This window comes from Trachypithecus francoisi, unplaced genomic scaffold (genome assembly GCF_009764315.1).
Source record: "Trachypithecus francoisi isolate TF-2019V2 unplaced genomic scaffold, Tfra_2.0 Lachesis_group3, whole genome shotgun sequence".
Lineage (NCBI taxonomy): Eukaryota > Metazoa > Chordata > Mammalia > Primates > Cercopithecidae > Trachypithecus > Trachypithecus francoisi.
Window position 1 is genome coordinate 55,740,382 of NW_022681468.1, and position 21,885 is coordinate 55,762,266.

Genomic DNA, 21,885 nt, shown 5'->3' on the forward strand with positions numbered 1-21,885 from the left:
TATGCTCTTTTCCAGCCCACTTGTCTACGCTGGATATCCTGAGGGCACTTGATTTTGTGACCTCAAGACTAAGTCAACTCTGAGGGCTGTCAGCCTGGAGCATATGGTCTTGTCCACTGTTAGAATGACTTTTACTAAAGTAAGATTTGGCATAAAACTTGTAGACATAAAATGGCCTACAGCCATTCGTGGTGACTCACACCTGTAATCCAGCACTTTGGGAGGCTAAGGCAGGGAGATAGCTTAAGTCAAGAGTTTAAGACCAGCCTGGGCAATATAGCAAGGCCCTTTCTCTACAAAAAATACAAAAAATTAGCTAGGCGTGGTGGCCCACGCCTGTGGTCCCAGTTACTGGGGAGACTGAGGTGGGAAGATCACTTGAGCTCGGGAGTCGGAGGCTACAGTGAACTGTGATTGGTCCACATTGCACTCCAGCCTGGGTGACAGCTGTTAAGTACCGTCTCATGGTACTTGTAGTTGATGCTCACTCTTTGTCGAACTGAAATAGTTGCTTCCTTTATCTGCTGTGGCCTCAGATGCTGAAAGCCTTGACATACTTTCCAAACTATAATTTTGTATTGGTAACTGGGGAATCTTTTCAATGCTAGATCAAACAAATTGATCTAAGTTTATGTTTTGGGAAAACAGAAAAGTTTCAAGATATATTTAAATAATCTGGTCTTCTTGCCACTTAGTTTCTTCTAAGAAGTCTTCTGTTAGAATATTTGCGAAATTATATTGTGGAATTAATCACAGAAATGTAGTCAAAGTTGATAAAATTAACCCTATTTCAACATGACTTCCAAGTAGTTTTATTTAAAAACAATATTGGTGATGTAGTGGAGGAAATACACATTCTCACATGTACTTGGTCAGAATGAAAAATGGCAAAAACCTTTTCGGAGGACAATTTGACAAGATTTATTAATGCCTACACCAACAATTCCACTTTTAGGAATTTATCCTTAAGGTATACTTAAGCCTATTTATACAAGTACATCATGTAGAATTAGGTACAATTGGCTTTTTACTGCAGTTTCTTTTTGTGAGACGGAGTCTTACTCTGTTGTCCAGGCTAGAGTGCAGTGCCACAATCTCGGCTCACTGCAACCTCCATCTCTCAGGCTCAAGTGATTTTCCTGCCTCAGCCTCCCAAATAGCTGAGATCACAGGCACACACCACCACACCCAGCTATTTTTTGTATTTTCAGTAGAGATGGGGTTTCACCATGTTGACCAGGCTGGTCTCAAACTCCTGACCTCAGGTGATCCACCAGCCTTGGCCTCCCAAAGTGGCTGGGATTACAGGCATAAGCCACTGTGCCCAGCCTTTTTACTGCAGCTTTTATACCAAGAAATTTTAAAAATGTATATATATCTAAATGTACCTATTCAGAACTTTCTGATTTACTTAAATTTCAAAGCCTTAAAAAATTAAATATAAATATAATGTATTTTTACTACTCATGGAAAAAAGGTGTAGAAAGTATGCATAACATCCTATCACTTCTGTGTTTTTAAAGCATAAGACCACATATACATGTGCTTACATATGATTAGACTTACTTTTTTTTTTTTTTGGAGATGGAGTTTCGCTCTTGTTGCCCAGGCTGGAGAGCAGTGGTGCCATCTTGGCTCACCGCAACCTCTGCCTCCCGGCTTCAAGATCTCAAACTCCAGATCTCAGGTGATCCATCTGCCTCTGCCTCCCAAAGTGATGGATTATAGATGTGAGCCACCGCGCCCAGCTACCTTTTTTTAAAATTAGCCTACCTTTATAAGGACATACAGTTATTGGCAGGGCGCAGTGGTTCATGCCTCTAATCCTAGCACTTTTTGGGAGGCCGAGGCAGGTGGATCACTTGAGGTCAGGAGTTTGAGACCAGTCTGTCCAACATGGTGAAACCTCGTCTCTACTAAAAATACAAAAATTAGCCGGATGTGGTGGCGGGTGCCTGTAATCCCAGCTACTCAGGAAGGTGAGGCAGGAGAATCACTTGAACCCAGGAGGCAGAGGTTGCAGTGAGCTGAGACTGCGCCATTGCGCCCCAGCCTGGGTGACAGAGTGAGACTCCATCTTGAAAAAAAAAAAAGATGTACACTTGCTTTTTGGGGAGCAGAAAAGGGGCGTGAGAATGACTTATTTTTTAGAGTCTCCTTTTGAATTTGAACAGTATGTATGTAGTGACCTACTTTTTAAAATCAATTATACCTATTTTTAAAAATTAACTACAACTAAGTATTAGTAAGTATACAACTTAGGTTTCCAAATATTTAATTTTCTTTTTCTATTTTCAGCAAACTTCAAGGCTTTTGAGATCTTGAAGACCATCTGAAGAAAATTCATCAGTTTTCTGCTTAACTCTGTATCTTATGTGATTTTGATATTACAATAAAATTATGGTCAACTTTAGGATGTTCTGCTTAAATTTGTATTTTGTGAAATTTTGATACTAAGTGATAAATATGATGGTATACTTTAGAAAGTTTTCTAGGAAAAATATTTTCTGTATATTTTTAAGAAAAATATATGGGGGCCAGGCGTGGTGTCTCACACCTGTAATCCTAGTGCTCTGGAAGGCCGAGGCGGGTGGATCACCTGAGGTCAGGAGGTCAACACCAGCCTGGCCAAGATGGCAAAACCCTGTCTCTACTAAAAAAAATACAAAAATTAGCTGGGCGTGGTGGTGGGCACCTGTAATCCCAACTACTCGGGAGGCTGAGGCAGGAGAATCACTTGAACCCAAGAGGTGGAGGTTACAGTGAGCCAAGATTGTGCCATTGTACTCCAGCCTGGGTAACAGAGCGAGACTCCGTCAAAAAAGAAAGAAAGAAAGAAAGAAAAGAAGAAGAAATAAGGAAGGAAGGAAGGAAGGGAAAAGAAAGAGAAAGAAAGAAAGAGAAAAAGAAAGAAAGAAAGAAAACTATGTGGATATGTGTTAAGATATACTCTTTTTTTTTTTGGAGACAGTCTCGTTCTGTCACCCAGGCTGGAGTGCAGGGAGAATTGCTTGAACCTGGGAGGCAGAGGTTGCAGTGAGCCAAAATCGCACCACTGCTCTCCAGCCTGGGCGACAGAGACTCCATCTCAAAAAAAAGAAAAGACAAAAAACCCCAAAATTCAATAATTAGCTAGGCGTGATAGCACACGCCTGTAGTCCCAGCTACTCAGGAGGCTGAGATGAAAGAATCGCTTGACCCTGGGAGGCAGAGGTTGCAGTGAGCTGAGGTCAGGCCACTGCACTCCAGTCTGGGTGACAGAGTGAGACTGTCTCAAAACAAAACAAAATTTTAAAAAATGAAGAACCTGGACTGGAAGACATTGCTTTCAAAGAGAATTAGCTTTTGAGAGAAAAGGTACTAATAAAAAAATATAAAAATGACACAGTGAACGGGAAATTCCTCAAGGAAATTTAATATGAATGCAGTGATAAGTGAATTTAGCAGCAAGGACATGACAATCTGACATGTGGTTTGGGGATGGAAAATTGGATGTTAGAAGGGGCCTAATGTTAGAAAAGCAAGGTTTAGCTTTAATTTCAAGAATAACCTGGTAAAATCAAAATTTAAAGATGAAATCAAGACATACATTTAAACAGGGCTTAGAAAGTGGCAGTAAAATACACATGCAAGGCTGCTGGTCCAGTTATGAGAGTCACAGAGCTAAATATGAATGATGATGGGCAGAAGTTTATAAATGGAAATTGAAATCAAGGTGTCCTCTCATTCACTGGTTACATAATTACTTCTATAATTAGAGGTATTTTGAGATCTTTTCAAGAACACAGTGAAAGTGGGGTGTATTTAGGGATTAAACAAGATGAAGTGAAGTGAAACAAGGCAGTGAACCCAGAGCAGTACATTGCCAGAAGCAGGCCATCAACAGAATAAGGTAAGGCAGGAGCTAGAACCAGGTGAGAATCAACATCATTCAGAGATGGAAAAGAAAGCCAAAGTCTGTGAGATGCGACAGCAGAGGAGCTGGTGTGAAAGAGTGTCTGGACTTTGCTTTAGTAAAGAACAGAGACAGCATGTTCCCAACTGGGTGTTCCCAACTGGGTGTTTAATCAGCTGAAGACCGGCTGATCTCACTGCTGCAGTCTGTTTACGAGGCACCATTAGGTAAAGGTGCACCTCAGAGCAGGAGCCAGATTATTAACACACAAAAGATTTCTCTACTATGAAAGCAAACACGTGGTCTCTATAGGGAAACCATGGAAAACCAGAGACTGGACAGACCGAATGAAGCATTCTTTAGCCACGGGCAGCCATGCAGGAAACCAGGCCTATAGGGCCATTTTAGAGAAATCTGGATTTTTCGGTACAATATCCTGACTTCGCAAGCACTAATTTAAATTGCAGTTTGCAACCAAGAAGACATGCTTACAGATTGGATTGTGCTCACGAACTGTTTTCTCTGCCTTATAGGCACAGGAATTTAATTTTGTGGTCCATAAGATATCCCTATTAAGCAAAATCAGGTGAGCCCCAATCATTCACCACCATCTGTGAAATTTAGTGTCCTCTTGTAATGGTGATGAGGGAAGGTAAACAAAATGGGACATTTCATTCTGATCCTGTGCCCACATACACGTTTTCTCTGGAGCTAAGGCTCCTACACACTATTCAAAAGCTCCACTTTTATTGTTTTTATTGTGCTTACACTTTGGGCTTCATTTTTAGGCAGGTTTTATGAATTAAAGGGCGGGGGGGGTGTTGCGGAAAGGGTTGCAAGACCGTTGCTCCAATTCCTTAATACATGTATTAAATGTTTACTATGTTAGGCACTGTGCTAAGTGCTTATTCATTGCGCAGTTTAATCCTCATTAGGTTCACTATTACCTTTAGTTATACATGAAGAAAACAGGCATAGGGAGGTTAAATAAGTTGCCCAAAGTCACACAGCTGGTAAGGGTCACAGCAGAGTTGATGCTGGGTTATCTGACTGGAGCCCAGGCGCCTCACCAGCATAGTATTGTCTTGCCTTCCTCTACTTCCTTAATGAACATGCTACTGAAGCTACAAAAGATCATTTATCTTGAGCAGTGTTTCAGACTGAAGGTCAAAGTGATCAGTGGGTTGAAATATAAATGAGTCACGGCAGAACAGAAAATTCCAGTGCATTAAGTTTTGTCTCATGAAGCTGTTTGTTATGTATTAGGATCTGGCATGTGCTATCACAGTGTCTCACTTAAGTCAGTAGGTCTCAGCCATCTACTCTGGACCTCTACTTCCCAATAAATAGAACAATGGCATCTGAAGACAGCAAAAGCAGTATTTGTGGAAGGACAGGATAAGACAGGTTGTGCGAAGGGGTTAATAACTGATAATGGCTCTCATACTTAGGACCTTCTCCCTCCAAAAGGCATTAATTCTTTTTTTTTTTTTTTGAGACGGAGTCTCATTCTTGTCACCCAGGCTGGAATGCAATGGCACAATCTCGGCTCACTGCAACCTCAGCCTCCCGGGTTCAAGCAATTCTCCTGCCTCAGCCTCCTAACTAGCTGGGATTACAGGTGCCCGCCACCACTCCTGGCTAATTTTTGTATTTTTAGTAGAAGTGGTGGTTCACCATGTTGGCCAGGCTGGTCTCAAACTCCTGACCTCAGGTGATCCACCCACCTCGGCCTCCCAAAGTGCTGGGATTATAGGTGTGGGCCACTGCGCCTGGCCCATTTTTTTTTTTAAGGACAGCTTTCTTTAATGGATGAATTTTAGGCAAGGGAACATTTGTCTTGGGCAAGGGGGCTCTTCCACAACTACACTGTCTTTTCCCAAAGAGACTCTTCTGGGAAAGAACATCACATAGTAAGAAATTTGGCAAAGCAGAAGGTAGGAACCCTCAGAAAATCTAATGAAAGCTACGGGCCCTATGGGCCTCTACTGAGACCCACGTCCCCCAGCCCCACATGAACCTACCCCTACGTGTAATTTCAGAGGGTTCAGGAACCCTAAAGGCCATCATTACTTCTCAACAACCAGTTGTAGTTTGTTGTCTTTTGAGAAGTATGGTGTGTTCATGTTTGGAAATGCCTTTTTTAAGGTCAAACGTCCAGAATTTTGACATTACAAAGGTGAGTGAAAATAAGTTGACAATCCTTGGTTATGCTCACTGACCTCAGGGTTATAATAGAAAAGAGTGCAATTTTACACATCCCTCAGGTGCTTTAAACCTTTTGGAACTCATCTTTATGTCTCAAAGCTATTTTAGATGCAAAGCTTTAAAACCTAACAGCAGGGTGTTCTAAGACTTTTTACTAAACAAGTTCATAGAAAATTATAAAATATAAGCAAGCATAAAGAACAGTTTTAACAACCTGCAATTCCACTATCAGAAATATTGTTAATATTTGGTAAATATGCTTCCAGATTTTTCTCTACGTATACATTTTTCCTATAAAAATATTTTGGGATCATACTATACATACTAAACTTGATTTTTTTCTTTACTATATTAATTCATCTGCCTGCCCAATAATGTTCTAGGCATCAGAGAATCCAGTGGTAAACCAGAAAGGCAAGGTCCTAGATTTCATGATGCTTCCCTTTTCAAATGGGGAGAGCCATACCCTATGACAAGAAAATACCAAATATAAACCATGGTTAAAAAAAAAAAAAAAAAGTCAAGCATGGTGCCTCACGGCCATAATCTCAGCACTTTGGGAGGCTGAGGCGGGCAGATCACTTGAGGTAAGGAGTTCGAGACCAGCCTGGCCAACATGGAGAAAACCCCATCTCTACTAATACAAAAAAAAAAAAAATTAGCTGGGCATGGTGGTACCTTCCTGTAGTCCCAGCTACTTGCAGGCTGGGGCACGAGAATTGCTTGAACCCAGGAGGCAGAGATTGCAGTGAGCTGCCATCGCGCTGCTGCACTCCAGCCTGGGTTACAAAGTGAAACTCCATCTCAAAACAAGAACAACAAAAAACGTTGCTGGCCATAATTATATAAGGTGTTGGAGGTGGGAGAAGCATGTTGCAGGGAGTCACTAAGGTGACATCATTTTAGGTCTTGAGGTTCAATGGCCTGTACCCAGGCTGCACAGGAGTCAAGAGTATTCTGACATTAGATTGATCCGGGGAAGAAAATTAGATAGTGAATATGAAGAGGGTTAGGGATTAAGTGTAGACACATGTAAGGAACCTGGATATGAAGCTACCAGGTTTTCAGCAGAGAATGATGTAAATTGATTTGATTTTAAAGATCACTAAAGCAATTGTGTGGAAAAGAGATTGTCAGAAGGGAAGAGCTGAAGAGACCAATTGGAAGCTATTGCACTAGTCTGCGATGGAGATGATGGTGGCTCACAGCAGAAATAGAAAGAAGTGGATATATTTGGAGTGTACAAGAAGAGGCAACAGGACTATGTAATTGAATGGCAGCAGGGTGAGGGAAAGAGGAATCGAGAATTATGCGTATGTTTTAGGTTTAAGTAGCTGGGCAGGCAGTATCATTTAGTGCAACTGGGGAGAGAACAAGTTCAAGATGTAAAAATCAAGATTTCTATGTAGAACTGTTAATGTGAGATGCCCATCAAACATCCAGATGGAGAACTCTGTGGGGCAGTGGCATGTAAGTCTCTTAGAGTTCAGTGGTCAGATAGAACTGGAGATACCATTTTGGAGTCACTAGTCTCACCCCAGATGAAATCCATGAGGGCAAAGTTTTTTATTTTTTAACAAAAAAAACAAAGTTTTTTTTCTTTTTTTTAGGCTGAGCAAGGTGGCTCATTCCTGTAATCCCAGCACTTTGGGAGGCTGAGGAGGGTGGATCACCTGAAGTCAGGAGTTCGAGACCAACCTGGCTAACATGGCAAAACCCCGTCTCTACTAAAAATACAAAAATTAGCCAGGCGTGGGTGGCGGGCATCTGTAATACCAGCTACCCAGGAGGCTGAGGCAGGACTACTGCTTGAACCTGGGAGGTGGAGGTTGCAGTGAGCTGAGATTGTGCCACTGCACTCCAGCCTCGGTCACAGAGGGAGACTCTGTCTCAAAAAAAAAAAAAAGTACATTTTTTGACTTTAAAAGATACATAAAATCCATTGTCAGTGTACAGCACAATGAATTTCACAAATTGCACACCCGATGTAACCAAGATTAACAGACCCTCACCCCAGAAGCTCTCCCAAAATGGCCATCACTAGTTTGGCTTAACAGATTTATTTTGCCAAGTTTTATCTATTATATGACAGAGTCATATGTATTATTTTACATCTGGTTTCTTTCAAGCACCATGATGTTAATCATATTCATCTATACTGTTGCGTAGTGCATTGTGTGGGTGGGTATTTACCATTTATTTATCCATCCTACTGTGAATGAGAATTTGGGTTGTTTCCAGAATTTGTCAGTTATGAATAGTGCCGCTATGAATACACACATTGTAGTACATGTCTTTTGGTGGGGATACGTGTTTCTGTTGAATGTGTATCTGGGAGTAGAATTTCATTGTCATAAGCATTATGTTAACAGGGTTCCAATACAGACTCTCAGGATATGAAAGTGTAATTGCTGGCTGGGCATGGTGGCTTGCGCCTGTAATCTCAGCACTTTGGGAGGCTGACGTGGGCGGATCACCTGAGGTCAGGAGTTCGAGACCAGCCTGACCAATATGGTGAAACCCCATCTGTACTAAATAATACAAATATTAGCCGGGCATGGTGGTGGGCCCCTACAATCCCAGCTACTTGGGAGGCTGATGCAGGAGAATCGTTTGAACCCAGGAGGCGGAGGTTGCAGTGAGCCAAGATCGCGCCATTGCACTCCAGCCTAGGTGATACAGCAAGACTCTGTCTCAAAGAAAAAAAAAAAAAGAAATGCAACTGCTTCACATCCTTGTTAATTACCTATGTAATAAGTGCAATGAGCACACAATAAATATTTCTTGAAAGGACTAATTTGAACACAGATGGCATTTAAAACTATGGGCCTGCATTAGACATCTTGGAAGAAATATGATTAGGTAAGAGGGCTGATGAACAAAGCCTTGGGTGACTCCCACATTTGGAAAACTGGCAGGAGCATAAAGGAGGAGGAAAATGGGAGAGTTTGGAATTCTGCAAAACATGAGGAAAATGTGTTTCAAGGGGGCAGTCAACTGCTTTGAATGCTTCCAAGAGACTGTAAGATGAGGCAGTGGTTTGGGAAGACAGTCAGGAGTTCTGCCGATCTTGATCATTTCAAGCCTGAGTAGCTTATGCATTAATCACTCAAACGGACACCTCGAATGTGCAGCTGGATATAGGAGTGTAAAACCTGAGTGTAAGACAAGTATGTGTGAGTGTAAATATATTTCTGAAGGAGAGTATAGATGGGTAAGAGACTGGGTCCTAGTTTTGGGGCATTTCCATGTAGAAGTTGAAAAGAAGTAGACACCTACAGAGCAAAACTATGAGAATGACTGATGATAGAAATCTGGAAAGTGTCTTGTCACTGAGGTAATGCCAACATCAACTGTATTAAATGTTGCTGAGAATAGAAAAATGATCACTGAATTGACCAATTACCAATGAATAAATAACTACTCTAGTAAATAAACATACTTCATATGTTCATTTTGAATGGTTGCACAAAATTCTGTTGTGTGGCTCTACCAAAACCTGCTCAATCAGGTCCACTGTTGAATTTGTAGATTCTTCTCAAACCTTTAGAATCATAAATGATGTCACCTTGAGAATGTTCTAAGAGTATTGTGTCAAATACTCTAAGGGCATTTGGGTCAAAAAAAAATATGCACATTAGAAAGGTTTTAGGCCAGGCGCGGTGGCTCATGCCTGTAATCCCAGCACTTTGGGAGGCTGACATGGGCAGATCACTTGAGGTCAAGGGTGGGAGACCAGCCTGGCCAACATGGTGAAACCCCATCTCTACTAAAAGTACAAAACTTAGCCGGACGTGGTGGTGACTGTAATCCCAGCTACTTGGGAGGCTGAGGCAGCGAGAATTGCTTGAACCTGGGAGGCGGAGGTTGCAGTGAGCCATGATTGCACCACTGCACTCCAGCCTAGGCAAAAGAGTGAGACACCCTCAAAAAAAAAAAATAAAGGGTTTTGGACCTGGTGTGGTGGCTCATGCCTATAATCCTATAATCCCACCACTCTGGGAGGCCAAGGTGTGAGGATCATCTGAATCCAGGAGTTAGAGACCAGCCTGGGCAACACAGTGAGAACCCTATCTCTACAAAAACTTAAAAAATTAGCCAGGCATAGTGGCGCATGCCTGTAGTCCCAGTTACTTGGGAGGCTGAGGCAGGAGTACTGCTTGAGCCCAGGAGGTTGAAGCTGCACTCCAGCCTGGGCAACAGAGTGAGACCCTGTCTCAAAAATATATACATACATACACAAATGAATAAATGGTGTTGATATAATTGCACAACTGCTCTCTAGAAAGATTTTACTAAAGTCTACTCCCACCCCAAGGAAACACAATAACTACAAGGATCTTTGCTATTTTGGTAGTTTAAATGTGGTATATTTGCATTTTTATTATTAATGTAGTCTTATATGTTCACAGGCCACTGACAATTGTTTATGAACACCCTGCCCATATGTCTTGCCCTAAATGAGTTTTTACTGGGTAAATATTATAGTGGAATCGCCAGAAAATGCAAAGGAGGAACACTGAGATTGAAAGGTTGGCCAGTCGCTCACATCTGTAATCCCAGCATTTTGGGAGGCCGAGGAGGGTGGATCACCTGAGGTCGGGAGTTCAAGACCAGCCTGGCCAACATGGTAAAACCCCATCTCTACTAAAAATACAAAAATTAGCCAGGCGTGGTGGTGGGCACCTGTAATCCCAGCTACTCGGGAGGCTGAGGCAGAATTGCTTGAACCTGGGAGGCTAAAGCTGCAGTGAGCCAAGATCTCGCCACTGCATGCCAGCCTGGGAGACAGAGTGAGACTCTATCTCAACAACAACAAAAAAGATTGAAATGTTGGTTTAGCAAAGTGAAAAAACGCAGATAAACTTAGGTTTGGATTCGCCTGTTGAATACACTGGCTATGTGACCTTGGTTCAACTTCTCAGGTCCCATCTTCTTGTTTGTGAAAGGGGGATGAGGTTTTTATCTTTAAGTGGTGTGAGCAATGAATGGGATAATGCACATAATGCTGGAAATTATGACAGTTACTACTATAGTTATTCTGCAGAAGTAACTGCACCATGGCACAGGAATCTATAAAACAGAGCAAGTATGGCGGTGGGTTAATTTGAAGAATCTAAGAGGGCTATTTCTGGCGTTTCCACTATTCCACCATTCTTTCTTTCTTTCTTTCTTTTTTTTTTGAGAGCCTTGCTCAGTCGCCCAGGCCAGAGTTCAGTAGCGCGATCTCGGCTCACTGCAAGAGCTCCGCCTCCCGAGTTCACGCCATTCTCCTGCCTCAGTCTCCCAAGTAGCTGGGACTACAGGCGCCCCCTACCATGCCCGGCTAATTTTTTTGTATTTTTAGTAGAGACAGGGTTTCACTGTGTTAGTCAGGATGGTCTCAATCTCCTGACTTCGTGATCCGCCCGCCTCGGCCTCCCAAAGTGCTGGGATTACAGGCCTGAACCACGCGCCCGGCCTATTCCACCAAGATTTCTACCCCTCCTCCCGAATGGTAGTGGTGTCACTATGGCAACAAGCACGCGCTGCTCCAGGCTCAATTTTCCAGCCGTTACCGACCTCTACCACGTCACTCTCCGCTGCCCAGAGACTCTGAGGCGGATCCCCCAACCCAGTCTCATATTGATCCCCCTTGGCCAGAGGGCGAGAAGCCACAGGGCAGTATGGCCAAAGCGGAGGCCTCCTCGTCGCTGGAGGACTTAGACCTGAGTGGAGAGGAGGTCCAGCAGCTCACCTCCGCCTTCCAGGACCCGGAGTTCCGGCGAATGTTCTCCCAGTACGCCGAGGAGCTCACCGATCCGGAGAACCGGCGGCGCTACGAGGCGGAGATCACTGCGCTAGAGCGTGAGCGCGGGGTGGAGGTGCGGTTCGTGCACCCGCAGCCGGGGCACGTGCTGCGCACCAGCCTGGACGGGACACGGCGCTGCTTCGTGAACGTCTGCAGCAATGCGCTGGTGGGCGCGCCCAGCAGCCGGCCCGGCTCCGATGACGACCCGGGTGCAGCTCCGGGCAGTCACTGGTCCCTGCCCTACAGTTTGGCGCCAGGCCGTGAGTACGCGGGGCGCAGCAGCAGCCGATACATGGTCTACGACGTGGTCTTCCATCCAGACGCGCTAGCGCTGGCCCGGCGGCACGAGGGCTTCCGCCAGATGCTGGACGCTACGGCCCTGGAGGCCGTCGAGAAGCAGTTCGGCGTGAAGCTGGACCGCAGGAATGCCAAGACACTGAAAGCCAAGTATAAGGGGACCCCCGAGGCTGCGGTGCTGCGCACACCCCTGCCCGGGGTCATCCTGGCCAGGCCTGAGGGGGAGCCGAAGGGTCCTCTCCCGGACTTCCCCTACCCCTACCAGTACCCAGCAACCGCCGAGAACTCTGCAACCCCCGGGCCCCGGACGCCCTGCCCTCCGGAAGCGGCCTTGCAGCCCGCCCCCACCGAGCCCCGCTACAGCGTGGTGCAGCGCCACCACGTGGACCTCCAGGATTACCGCTGCTCCCGGGACTCAGCCCCGAGCCCCGTACCCCAAGAGCTAGTGGTCACCATCGAACTGCCGCTGTTGCGCTCGGCCGAGCAGGCGGCGCTGGAGGTGACGGGAAAGCTGCTGTGCCTCGACTCAAGGAAACCCGACTACCGGCTGCGGCTCTCGCTCCCGTACCCAGTGGACGACGGCCGCGGCAAGGCACAATTCAACAAGGCTCGGCGACAGCTGGTGGTTACGCTGCCAGTGGTACTGCCGGCCGCGCGCTGGGATCCCGCCGTCGCCGGCTCAGTCGCCGCCGCCGCCGCGCCGGAAGAGTCCTTGGACCCGTCCGGAACTGACGGCCAGGCCTGCGCTTCCGTTCGCGAAGGGGAGGCGGGACTCGCGGGGAGGCGCGCAGAGGACGAAGGCCGCGATACCTGCGTGGCTGGGGCTGCGAGCTCTGGGGTCACCACCGTGGGCGACCCCGAGGTGGCATCCCCGCCGGCCGGCGCTGGAGAGGAGCGTGTCCCCAAGCCGGAGGAGCAGGACTTGAGCAGGCACGCGGGGTCGCCTCCGGGCAGCGTGGAGGAACCATCTCCCGGAGGAGAGAACTCACCTGGTGGCGGAGGCTCCCTTTGTACGTCCTGCCGGGGCCTTGCCTGGGAGTCTTATGCGGGAAGAGAGAGTGCGCGCGGAGATACCGGTGTGGAGACGCGCGAGGAGTCGGAGGGCAAGCGCTGCGAGCGCTCAGCCCGCGCCATGGGTGGTCCGGGGACCAAGAGCGGGGAGCCTTTGTGTCCTCCGTTACTGTGTAATCAGGACAAAGAAACCTTGACTCTGCTCATTCAGGTGCCTCAGATCCAGCCGCAAAGTCTTCAAGGAGATTTGAATCCCCTCTGGTACAAATTACGCTTCTCCACACAAGACTTAGTTTATTCCTTCTTTTTGCAATTTGCTCCAGAGAATAAATTGAGTACTACAGAACCTGTGATTAGCATTTCTTCAAACAATGCAGTGATAGAACTGGCAAAATCTCCAGAGAGCCATGGACATTGGAGAGAGTGGTATTATGGTGTAAACAACGATTCTTTGGAGGTAACAGTTCTTTCCAGAGTCCTCATATTTGAAATATCCCATCTCACTTTAAAAATTTGCTATTACGGGCCGGGCGCGGTGGCTCACGCCTGTAATTCCACCATTTTGGGAGGCCTAGGCGGGCAGATCACGAGGTCAGGAGTTCTGGACCAGCCTGGCCAATATGATGAAATCCCGTCTCTACTAAAAATACAAAATTAGCAGGGCATGGTAGCGGGCGCCTGTAGTCCTAGCTACTTGGGAGGCTGAGGCAGGAGAAAATCGCTTGAACCCAGGAGGCGGAGGTTGCAGTGAGCCGAGATCGTGCCACTGCAGAACAGTCTGGGCGACAGAGCGAGACTCCGTCTCAAAAAAAAAACAAAAAAAAAAAACTGCCATTACGGGCACCCTTTCAGTTTATCCTAAACAAAGCATTTTCCATTATAACTTTTCTTGTAATGACTTGCACTGATGCACATGATGAAAGATGTCAGTGCTTGTTAAGCGTATTAAAAAAAAAAAAAAAAAACGCGCATCGCGTCTGGTGGATGGGTTTCAGATCTTCAAAGTTACCTCGAACGCGTTGTTTCCTGAGGTCCATTGACTCGGAAGGAGACCTTAAATGAATTTTCAGGGAGCCGTAGACCTCTGGAATTGTATGCAAAAAGTAGGGAGTGATCTCTTCCTGGGAGAAGGGCTATACTTTTAGTTATATTCTTAAAAGGGGTTTGTAACACAAAGAAGTTTAAAAAGCACTCTATAATGGGCATTTGAAGTTAGTAAATCATTTTTTCCGAGCTTAGAAAGTAGAGAAGAATAGTAATTTACTTCCAGAGAGGAAAAGTAACTCAGCCAGTTACTTTTCCAGTTACTCACACAATTATGATGTTCAAATGCCCTTTGGGCCATATGGTGCTGCTTAATTTTAGTCTAAGATTTTGGCGGGATTGTCCTTGGATTGGCGCTATATGAAATTGAGATTATTTCACTTTGCATCTCGTAATCATGCTTAGGTCCCTACTAATATTTAGCACAATAACTAGCATTTAACAAAGTGTGATAAATATTTGTTGAACCTAACAGTACATACGTTAACTGCACCTCTTCTGGGAAGAGGTTATTTTATTTATTTATTTTGTTGTTGTTGAGACGGAGTCTCGCTCTGCCGCCCAGGCTGGAGTGCAGTGGCTCACTGCAACCTTCGCCTCCTGGGTTCAAAGGATTCTCCTGCCTCAGCCTCCCAAGTAGCTAGGATTACAAGTGCTCGCCACAACGTCCGGCTAATTTTTTGTATTTTTAGTAGAGAGGGGGTTTCACCGTGTTAGCCAGGATGGTCTCCATCTCCTGATCTCGTGATCCCCCTCGCCTCAGCCTCCCAAAGTGCTGGGATTACAGGCCTGAGCCACCGCGCCCAGCCGCAAATCTTCTGTATCTTATTCATAACCATTTCTGTTATATATTCCTTGGGTTAACTAAAAATTAAAATATTTGCTGTATTATTTGCAATGAGTCAAAGATGATGTCTTTTTCCAGAGGCATGAACCTTAGAAATGCTTTTGATGGGGATGTTTCTGTAACAGTGTTATTCTGGATCTTCAAATAATAGCAAGGCCAATTACTCTAAATGTAAAATTTTTCTATTCCCAAGGTTCACTTTTGTTTTGGTAGGTTTTCACGATTTTAAATACTGTTTAATGGAAGAAAAATATACAGCCAGGCATGGTGGCTCACGCCTGTAATCCCGGCACTTTGGGAGGCTGAGGCAGGCAGATCACGAGGTCAGGAGATTGAGACCATCCTGGCCAACATGGTGAAACCCCGTCTCTACTAAAAATACAAAAATTAGCCGGGCGTGGTGATGCGCACCTGTAGTCCCAGCTACTTGGGAGGCTGAGGCAGGATAATTTGTTGAACCCGGGAAGTGGAGGTTGCAGTGAGCCGAGATGGCGCCATAGTACTCCAGTCTGCTGACAGAGCAAGACTCCCTCTCAAAGAAAAAAAGGCGTGTGTGTATGTGTGCAGAGAGAGTTTATTTGGGCCACAATAGAGGACTGCAGCCCGGGAGACACATATTCAAGTTGCCCTGAATATATGTTCCCAATAGAAGATAACTTGAAACTTGTTTCTTTCTGAGATTTTCTACCTATTTGGACCAAACAATGAGCTGTGTTTCTTTTGTAATTACAAAATTTGCTTATATAAAAGTACAAAGGAAAACATTTTTATTTGGGGCAACAATGAACTGCTTTTATAAATTAAGTAATTTAAAATACGGTTATTCTCCCCACATCCTAACTATATACCTGTATTCACTTGACATGAACAAACTGCTTTGTGTTTGGAATTCAGGTAAAAGAGTGATTTTTGCATTTTCTAGTAATAGTTTGGAAATCTTTTCGTGTCAGCATCTCAAAATCTACCTCATTCTTTATTCATTTATTTTTGGAGACAGGGTCTCACTCTGTCTCATCCAGGCTGGAGTGCAGTGGCGCGATCATGGCTCACTGCAGCCTCAACCTCCCAGACTCAAGCCATCCTCCCAGCGTAGCCTCTGGAGTAGCTAGGACCACAGGTGCATGCCACCACTCCTGGCTAATTTTTGTATTTTTTGTAGAGACGGGTTTTGCCATGTTGCCCAGGCTGGTCTCGAACTTCTGGCTCAAACAGTCCACCCGCCTTGGCCTCCTAAAGTACTGGAATTATAGGCATGAGCCACTGTGCCCAACCTATTTTTTTTTTCATAATTTACCTTTTCTCTGGAGCGTAGATTCAAAATGCCCTGAACATATGCTCTCTACTTCATTCTTTTAATAACTATACAGTTTGCTAATGTCACACTGGAGTATCCCAGTGCTTAAAAATACAATACACTTCTTGACTGGGTGTAGTGGCTTACACCGGTAATCCTAGCACTTTGGGAGGCCAAGGTGGGAGGACAGCTTGAGTCCAGGAGTTGGAGACCAGCCTGGGCGACAAAGTGAGACCTGTCTCTACAAAAAACTTTAAAAAAAATTTTTTTTTTCTTTTGAGACAGAGTCTCACTCTGTCGCCCAGGCTGGACTCACTGCAGTCTCTGCCTCACAGGTTCAAGTGATTGCAGTCTTAGTAGAGACAGGGTTTCACTATGTTGGCCAGGCTGGTCTCGAATTCCTGACCTCAAGTGTTCCACCTGCCTTGGCCTCCCAAAGTGCTGGAATTACAGGCTGCCACACCCGGCCCCAAAAATGTAAAAATTAGTTGGGCATTATGGCATGCACCTGTAGTCCCAGGTACCCAGGTACTTGGGGGCACAGGTGGGAGGATTGCTTGAGCCAGGGAGGTCAAGGCTGCAGGAAGCTATGAGTGCCACTGCATTCCAGCCTGGGCAACAAATCGAGACCCTGTCTCAAGGGAAAAAAAAAAAAAAAAGGCTGGGTGTGGAAGTGGCTCATGCCTGTAATCCCACCACTTCGGGAGGCCAAAGCAGGTGGATCACTTGAGTCCAGAAGTTTGAGGCCAGCCTGGGCAACATGGCAAAACCCTGTCTCTACAAAAAAATACAAAAATTAGTTGAGAATGGTGGCATGTTCTGTGGTCCCAGCTACTCTGGAGGCTGAGGCAGGGGAGGATCACTTGAGCCTGAAAGGTCAAGGCTGCTGCAGTGAGCCGTGATTATGCCACTGTACTCCAGCCTGGGTGACAGAGCAAGACTCTGTCTCAAAAACAAAAATAAACAAAAAAACACACCACTTCTTTTAAATAAAATACTGTAATTAGCTCTTACCTGCCCAAGAACTATAAGGCAAACTGGTCATGTAAAATTTGAATAGATCCTTTCATGTATATTTCTTAGCCACCTCATTAGGAAATGTTTTAAAGCTGAATTATATTTTGTATCTGGGATCCCATTTATAGCCCTAGAGATGATGTTATTCTTATGAAATACTAAAAGAGGCCAGGTGCAGTGGCTCACACCTGTAATCCCAGCCCTTTGGGAGGCCAGGGCAGGTGGATAGCTTGAGGTCAGGAGTTCAAGACCAGCCTGGCCAACATGGTAAAACCCCGTCTCTACCAAAAACACAAAAATTATCCCGGCATGGTGGCGGTTGCCTGTAATCCTAGCTGCTCGGTAGTCTGGGGCAGGAGAATTGCTTGAACCTGGGAGGCGGAGGTTGCGGTGAGCCGAGATTGCACAACTGCACTCCAGCATAGGCAACCGAGTGAGACTATGTCTCAACAAAACAAAACAAAACAAACAAAAAAAGAAAGAAATACTAAAAGGTCAGATTTAATAGACAAAGTACCAAGACCTCTTTCTTTTAGGTTCTTTTCCTATACATTTATGTTTGTTCTCAGTATAACTCTTACTGCTCTGTACAATACCAAACTTAAATTTTTCCAAGACAGCTCATAGGAATAACATTAAAATAAACATTTAAAAAAATGTACCCCTGAACAATGTGAGAAATTTTGTGAGCTGCTTTGAGGTACAACTGTGTCAAGTGTGACTTATAAGGCAGAATATTTTTTCCCTTTTTATTTTAGGAAAGGTTATTTGTCAATGAAGAAAATGTTAATGAGTTTCTTGAAGAGGTCCTGAGCTCTCCATTCAAACAGTGTATGTCCTTAACCCCACCATTAATTGAAGTTCTTCAAGTTACTGATAATAAGATTGAAATTAATGCAAAGGTAAGGAAGTTTGTGGGCTCTATAGAGGAGTAATGAAGCACAGAGTTAAAACCTAACAAATTATTGATTTCTTAATATCATAACTTTAAACAAAATGAACATAATGGTGGAGCAGAATGATGTTAAGAGAAGAAAAGTCTTTTTTTTTTTTTTTGAGATGGAGTCTCACTCTGTCATCCAGGCTGAAGTGCAGTAGCGTGATCTCGGCTCACTGCAACCTCTGCCTCTTGGGTTCAAGAGATTCTCCTGCCTCAGCCTCCTGAGTAGCTGGGACTACAGGAGCGTGCCACCATGACCGGCTAATTTTTTGTATTTTTAGTAGAGATTGGGTGTCACCGTGTTAGCCAGGATGGCCTCGATCTCCTGACCTCGTGATCAGCCCACCGCGGGCTCCCGAAGTGCTGAGATTACAGGCGTGAGTCACTGCGCCCGGCCAAGAAAAGCCTTTTGTCTGTGTATTTATTATGTGCTAAACACTTTGCTGTTCATTTTCACGTCATCTCATTTAATCCCAAAATAACCCTACAATGAGAAACAAAGAGAGAATAACACTTAGGAAGTTTGAGTACTAGTCCAGGGACATACAATCTTTTTTGACTCTCAAACCATGGGAACTAAGTCATAACATTCTTTCTAATTCAATCTTAATTTTGGTCATTTTTATAGTCTTCAGTATTGAAGATGCAAATAATTTAGTAACTACCACAATCGACAGACATATGTATTAGAAGGGCGGCTCCGAAAAATTAGAGGAATTCAAGAAAATTCAAGAAATTCAACAATGTGCTTATAAGAATAACAAATAGTTTTGTAGACCATGTTGAAAAGTATGGATTATTGTTGTGAAAGGATATAATCAGGATATTAATGCCAGGCTTACATTGTTAAAAAATGACTGGCAGTAGGCTAGGTGCAGTAGTTCACAACTGTAATCCCAGCACTTTGGGAGGCCGAGGTGGGCGGATCACCTGAGGTCAGGAGTTTGAGACCAGCCTGGCCAACATAGTGAAACCCCATCTGTACTAAAAATATAAAAATTAGCCAGCTGTGGTCGCAGGCGCCTGTAATCCCAGTTACTTGGGAGGCTGAAGCAGGAGAATCGCTTGAATCTGGGAGGCAAAGGTTGCAGTGAGCCAAGATTGTACCACTGCACTCCAGCCTGGGCGACAGAGCCAGACTCAATCTCAAAAAAAAAACAAAAAAGACTGGCAGCAAACCAGTTGTGATGGTTCATGCCTGTAATCCCAGCACTTTGGGAGGCTAAGGAGGTGGATCATTTGAGGCCAGGAGTTAGACACCAGCCTGGGCAACATGGTGAAATCCTGCCTCTACAAAAAATACAAAAATTAGCCAGGCATGGTGGTGCATGCCTGTAATCCTCTCTACTTGGGAGGCTGAGGCAGAATTGTTTGAACCCAGAGGCAGAGATTTCAGTGAGTTGAGATTGTGCCAGCCTGGGCAACAGAGCAAGACTCCATCTCAAAAAAAAAAAAAAAAAGTCATCCTTCAAATGCTGCCCGTCTTTTTCTTTCTTTTTTTTTTTTTCTCATTCTTTCTTTTTTTGACAGGGTCTTACCCTGTCACCCAGACTGGAGTACAGTGACACTATCTTGGCCCAGTGCAACCTCTACCTCCCAGGTTCAAGTGATTCTCCTGCCTCAGCCTTTCAAGTAGAGGGGATTACGGGTGTGCATCACCACACCCGGCTAATTTTTGTGTTTTTAGTAGAGATGGGGTTTCGCCATGTTGGCCAGGCTGGTCTCGAACTCCTGACCTCAAGTGATCTGCCTGCCTTGGCCTCCCGAAGTGCTGGGATTACAGGTGGGAGCCACAGTGCCCAGGCTGGCGGATGAATTTTGACAGGGAAGCCTGGAAGTTTATCAGCAGGTGTGTAAGGGCTATTACCTCACAACTGTTAAAAATTTTATTTCCAGAGGGTAGTACAATTTAATTTTATATTATTTCAAATAATTATTAATTTGTTGTTTCTCTTGACACAGTTGCAAGAATGTGGTAACTCTGATCAGCTACAAGGAAAGGAAGAAAGAGTAAACGAAGAAAGTAGTCTAACTGAAAAGGAATATATAGAACATTGTAACACCTCTACAACTGATTCTGATTCATCTATAGCAGTTAAAGCACTACAGATAGATAGCTTTGGTTCAGTTACATGCTTTCAACAAGAGTCTCTTGATGTTTCTAAAATGATACTTGGAAAATCTCAGCAACCTGAGTCAAAAGAAAAAAGTGCTACTTGCTCAAATGAGGAAAAAGGGAACTTAAACGAGTCAGTAGTAACTGAAGAGAAAGAAACAGATGGAGATCACCTACCTTCATTACTGAACAAAACTACAGTTCACAATATACCTGGATTTGACAGCATAAAAGAAACCAATATGCAGGATGGTAGTGTACAGGTCATTAAAGATCATGTGACCAATTGTGCATTCAGTTTTCAGAATTCTTTGCTATATGATTTGGATTAATTCTATATAATTTTGGACTTTTAAATATTAAGGTTAAAAAATGCCTGTATCTAAAATTGATTCTGTTAACTGTTGTCTTAAAACCAAAGGCATTAAAGTATAAAATTAAAATTGCAATTTTTTTTTTAAAAATTGCAGTTTTGATTCTCATGGGGGAAATTGGAGACTTTTTTTTTTTTTACTTCTGGAGTTTAAAGTTTCCTTATGGAGATAAGTTTGTGATTCCTGTAATAGATGTGTATATTTTTCTATTTGAGAGTTAAAACATTGTTTAATACAACCTGTGTATATATACTTCTGTGTTAAATTTTGCTTTGTCATTACTTTAATAAAATTTCAAAATAAATATTCACTAAGTTGTGTTTGTCAAACAAAGTAATTCTCAAGAATGCAATTAACTGGAATTGTGAGTACATGTGTTGGGGGTAGAATTTCAAAACTGTTTCTCAGTCTCACTAAATAGGACATATTTAAGCTTGAAATAGAACTTAGAGGGGAAAGAACTGTACTAACCAATATTAATCTAAATGATTACGATACAAATACACCAGATAAAATACAGTATTTTTCATCAACTCTATATTTTACTTTGTCACACAAACTATATATATTTTTGTCACAGAAAGTATATATAATAGATTTAGTTATTTAGTAATGATTTTGAAAATTCAATTTTGAAGAATTTCTTGTAAGTTATTGAAATATTAAAACATCTTGTGGTTTTATAGAAATTTAAGAGTAAAACTGGAATTTTTAAAATCTGGCAATTTGCTCTGATAGGAAAATTGCCTTCATTATATTATTACACACACAAAAAAACAAAAAAAAGCCAGTGTTTCCTAATCACTTTCTTTCTTTCAGAGATAGGGTCGGCCGGGCGCAGTGGCTCACGCCTGTAGTCCCAGCACTTTGGGAGGCCGAGGCGGGTGGATCACGAGGTAAGGAGATCGAGACCATCCTGGCTAACATGGTGAAACCCTGTCTCTACTAAAAATACAAAAAATTAGCCAGGCGTGGTGGCAGGTGCCTGTAGTCCCAGCTACTCGGGAGGCTGAGGCAGGAGAATGGCATGAACCCGGGAGGCAGAGCTTGC

General features: G+C 44.0%; 2 protein-coding genes and 1 long non-coding RNA gene across 6 annotated transcripts in view; 2 read left to right on the forward strand and 1 right to left on the reverse strand.

The window, feature by feature from the left end:
* Positions 1 to 2,414, forward strand: part of POLE2 (DNA polymerase epsilon 2, accessory subunit) — a 52,196-nt gene extending 49,782 nt beyond the window's left edge. For both annotated transcript variants that reach the window (XM_033188116.1, XM_033188117.1), the window contains one exon: positions 2,299 to 2,414. In XM_033188116.1, coding sequence (XP_033044007.1) covers positions 2,299 to 2,317 — 19 coding nt within the window. In that variant the 3' untranslated portion in view covers positions 2,318 to 2,414. The remainder of the gene's footprint in view (positions 1 to 2,298) is intronic.
* The window catches only part of LOC117069687, a 60,839-nt gene extending 48,074 nt beyond the window's left edge, over positions 1 to 12,765 (reverse strand). The window contains exons 1-2 of the long non-coding RNA XR_004431634.1: positions 12,626 to 12,765; positions 11,841 to 12,330 (exon numbers count right to left, since the gene is read on the reverse strand). This is a non-coding gene — a long non-coding RNA (uncharacterized LOC117069687). The remainder of the gene's footprint in view (positions 1 to 11,840; positions 12,331 to 12,625) is intronic.
* Positions 11,645 to 21,148, forward strand: DNAAF2 (dynein axonemal assembly factor 2). Of its 3 annotated transcripts, XM_033188112.1 has the most exons (3): positions 11,645 to 13,659; positions 18,163 to 18,306; positions 20,307 to 21,148. In XM_033188112.1, exons 1-3 carry the CDS (start codon positions 11,770 to 11,772, stop codon positions 20,790 to 20,792), a joined length of 2,520 nt encoding a protein of 839 aa, XP_033044003.1. In that variant the 5' UTR covers positions 11,645 to 11,769; the 3' UTR covers positions 20,793 to 21,148. The 3 variants fall into 3 exon arrangements, with proteins under 3 accessions (XP_033044003.1, XP_033044004.1, XP_033044005.1); XM_033188113.1 differs by lacking the exon at positions 18,163 to 18,306; XM_033188114.1 differs by lacking the exons at positions 11,645 to 13,659; positions 18,163 to 18,306 and adding an exon at positions 20,038 to 20,193.
* The last annotated feature ends 737 nt before the right edge of the window (positions 21,149 to 21,885 follow it).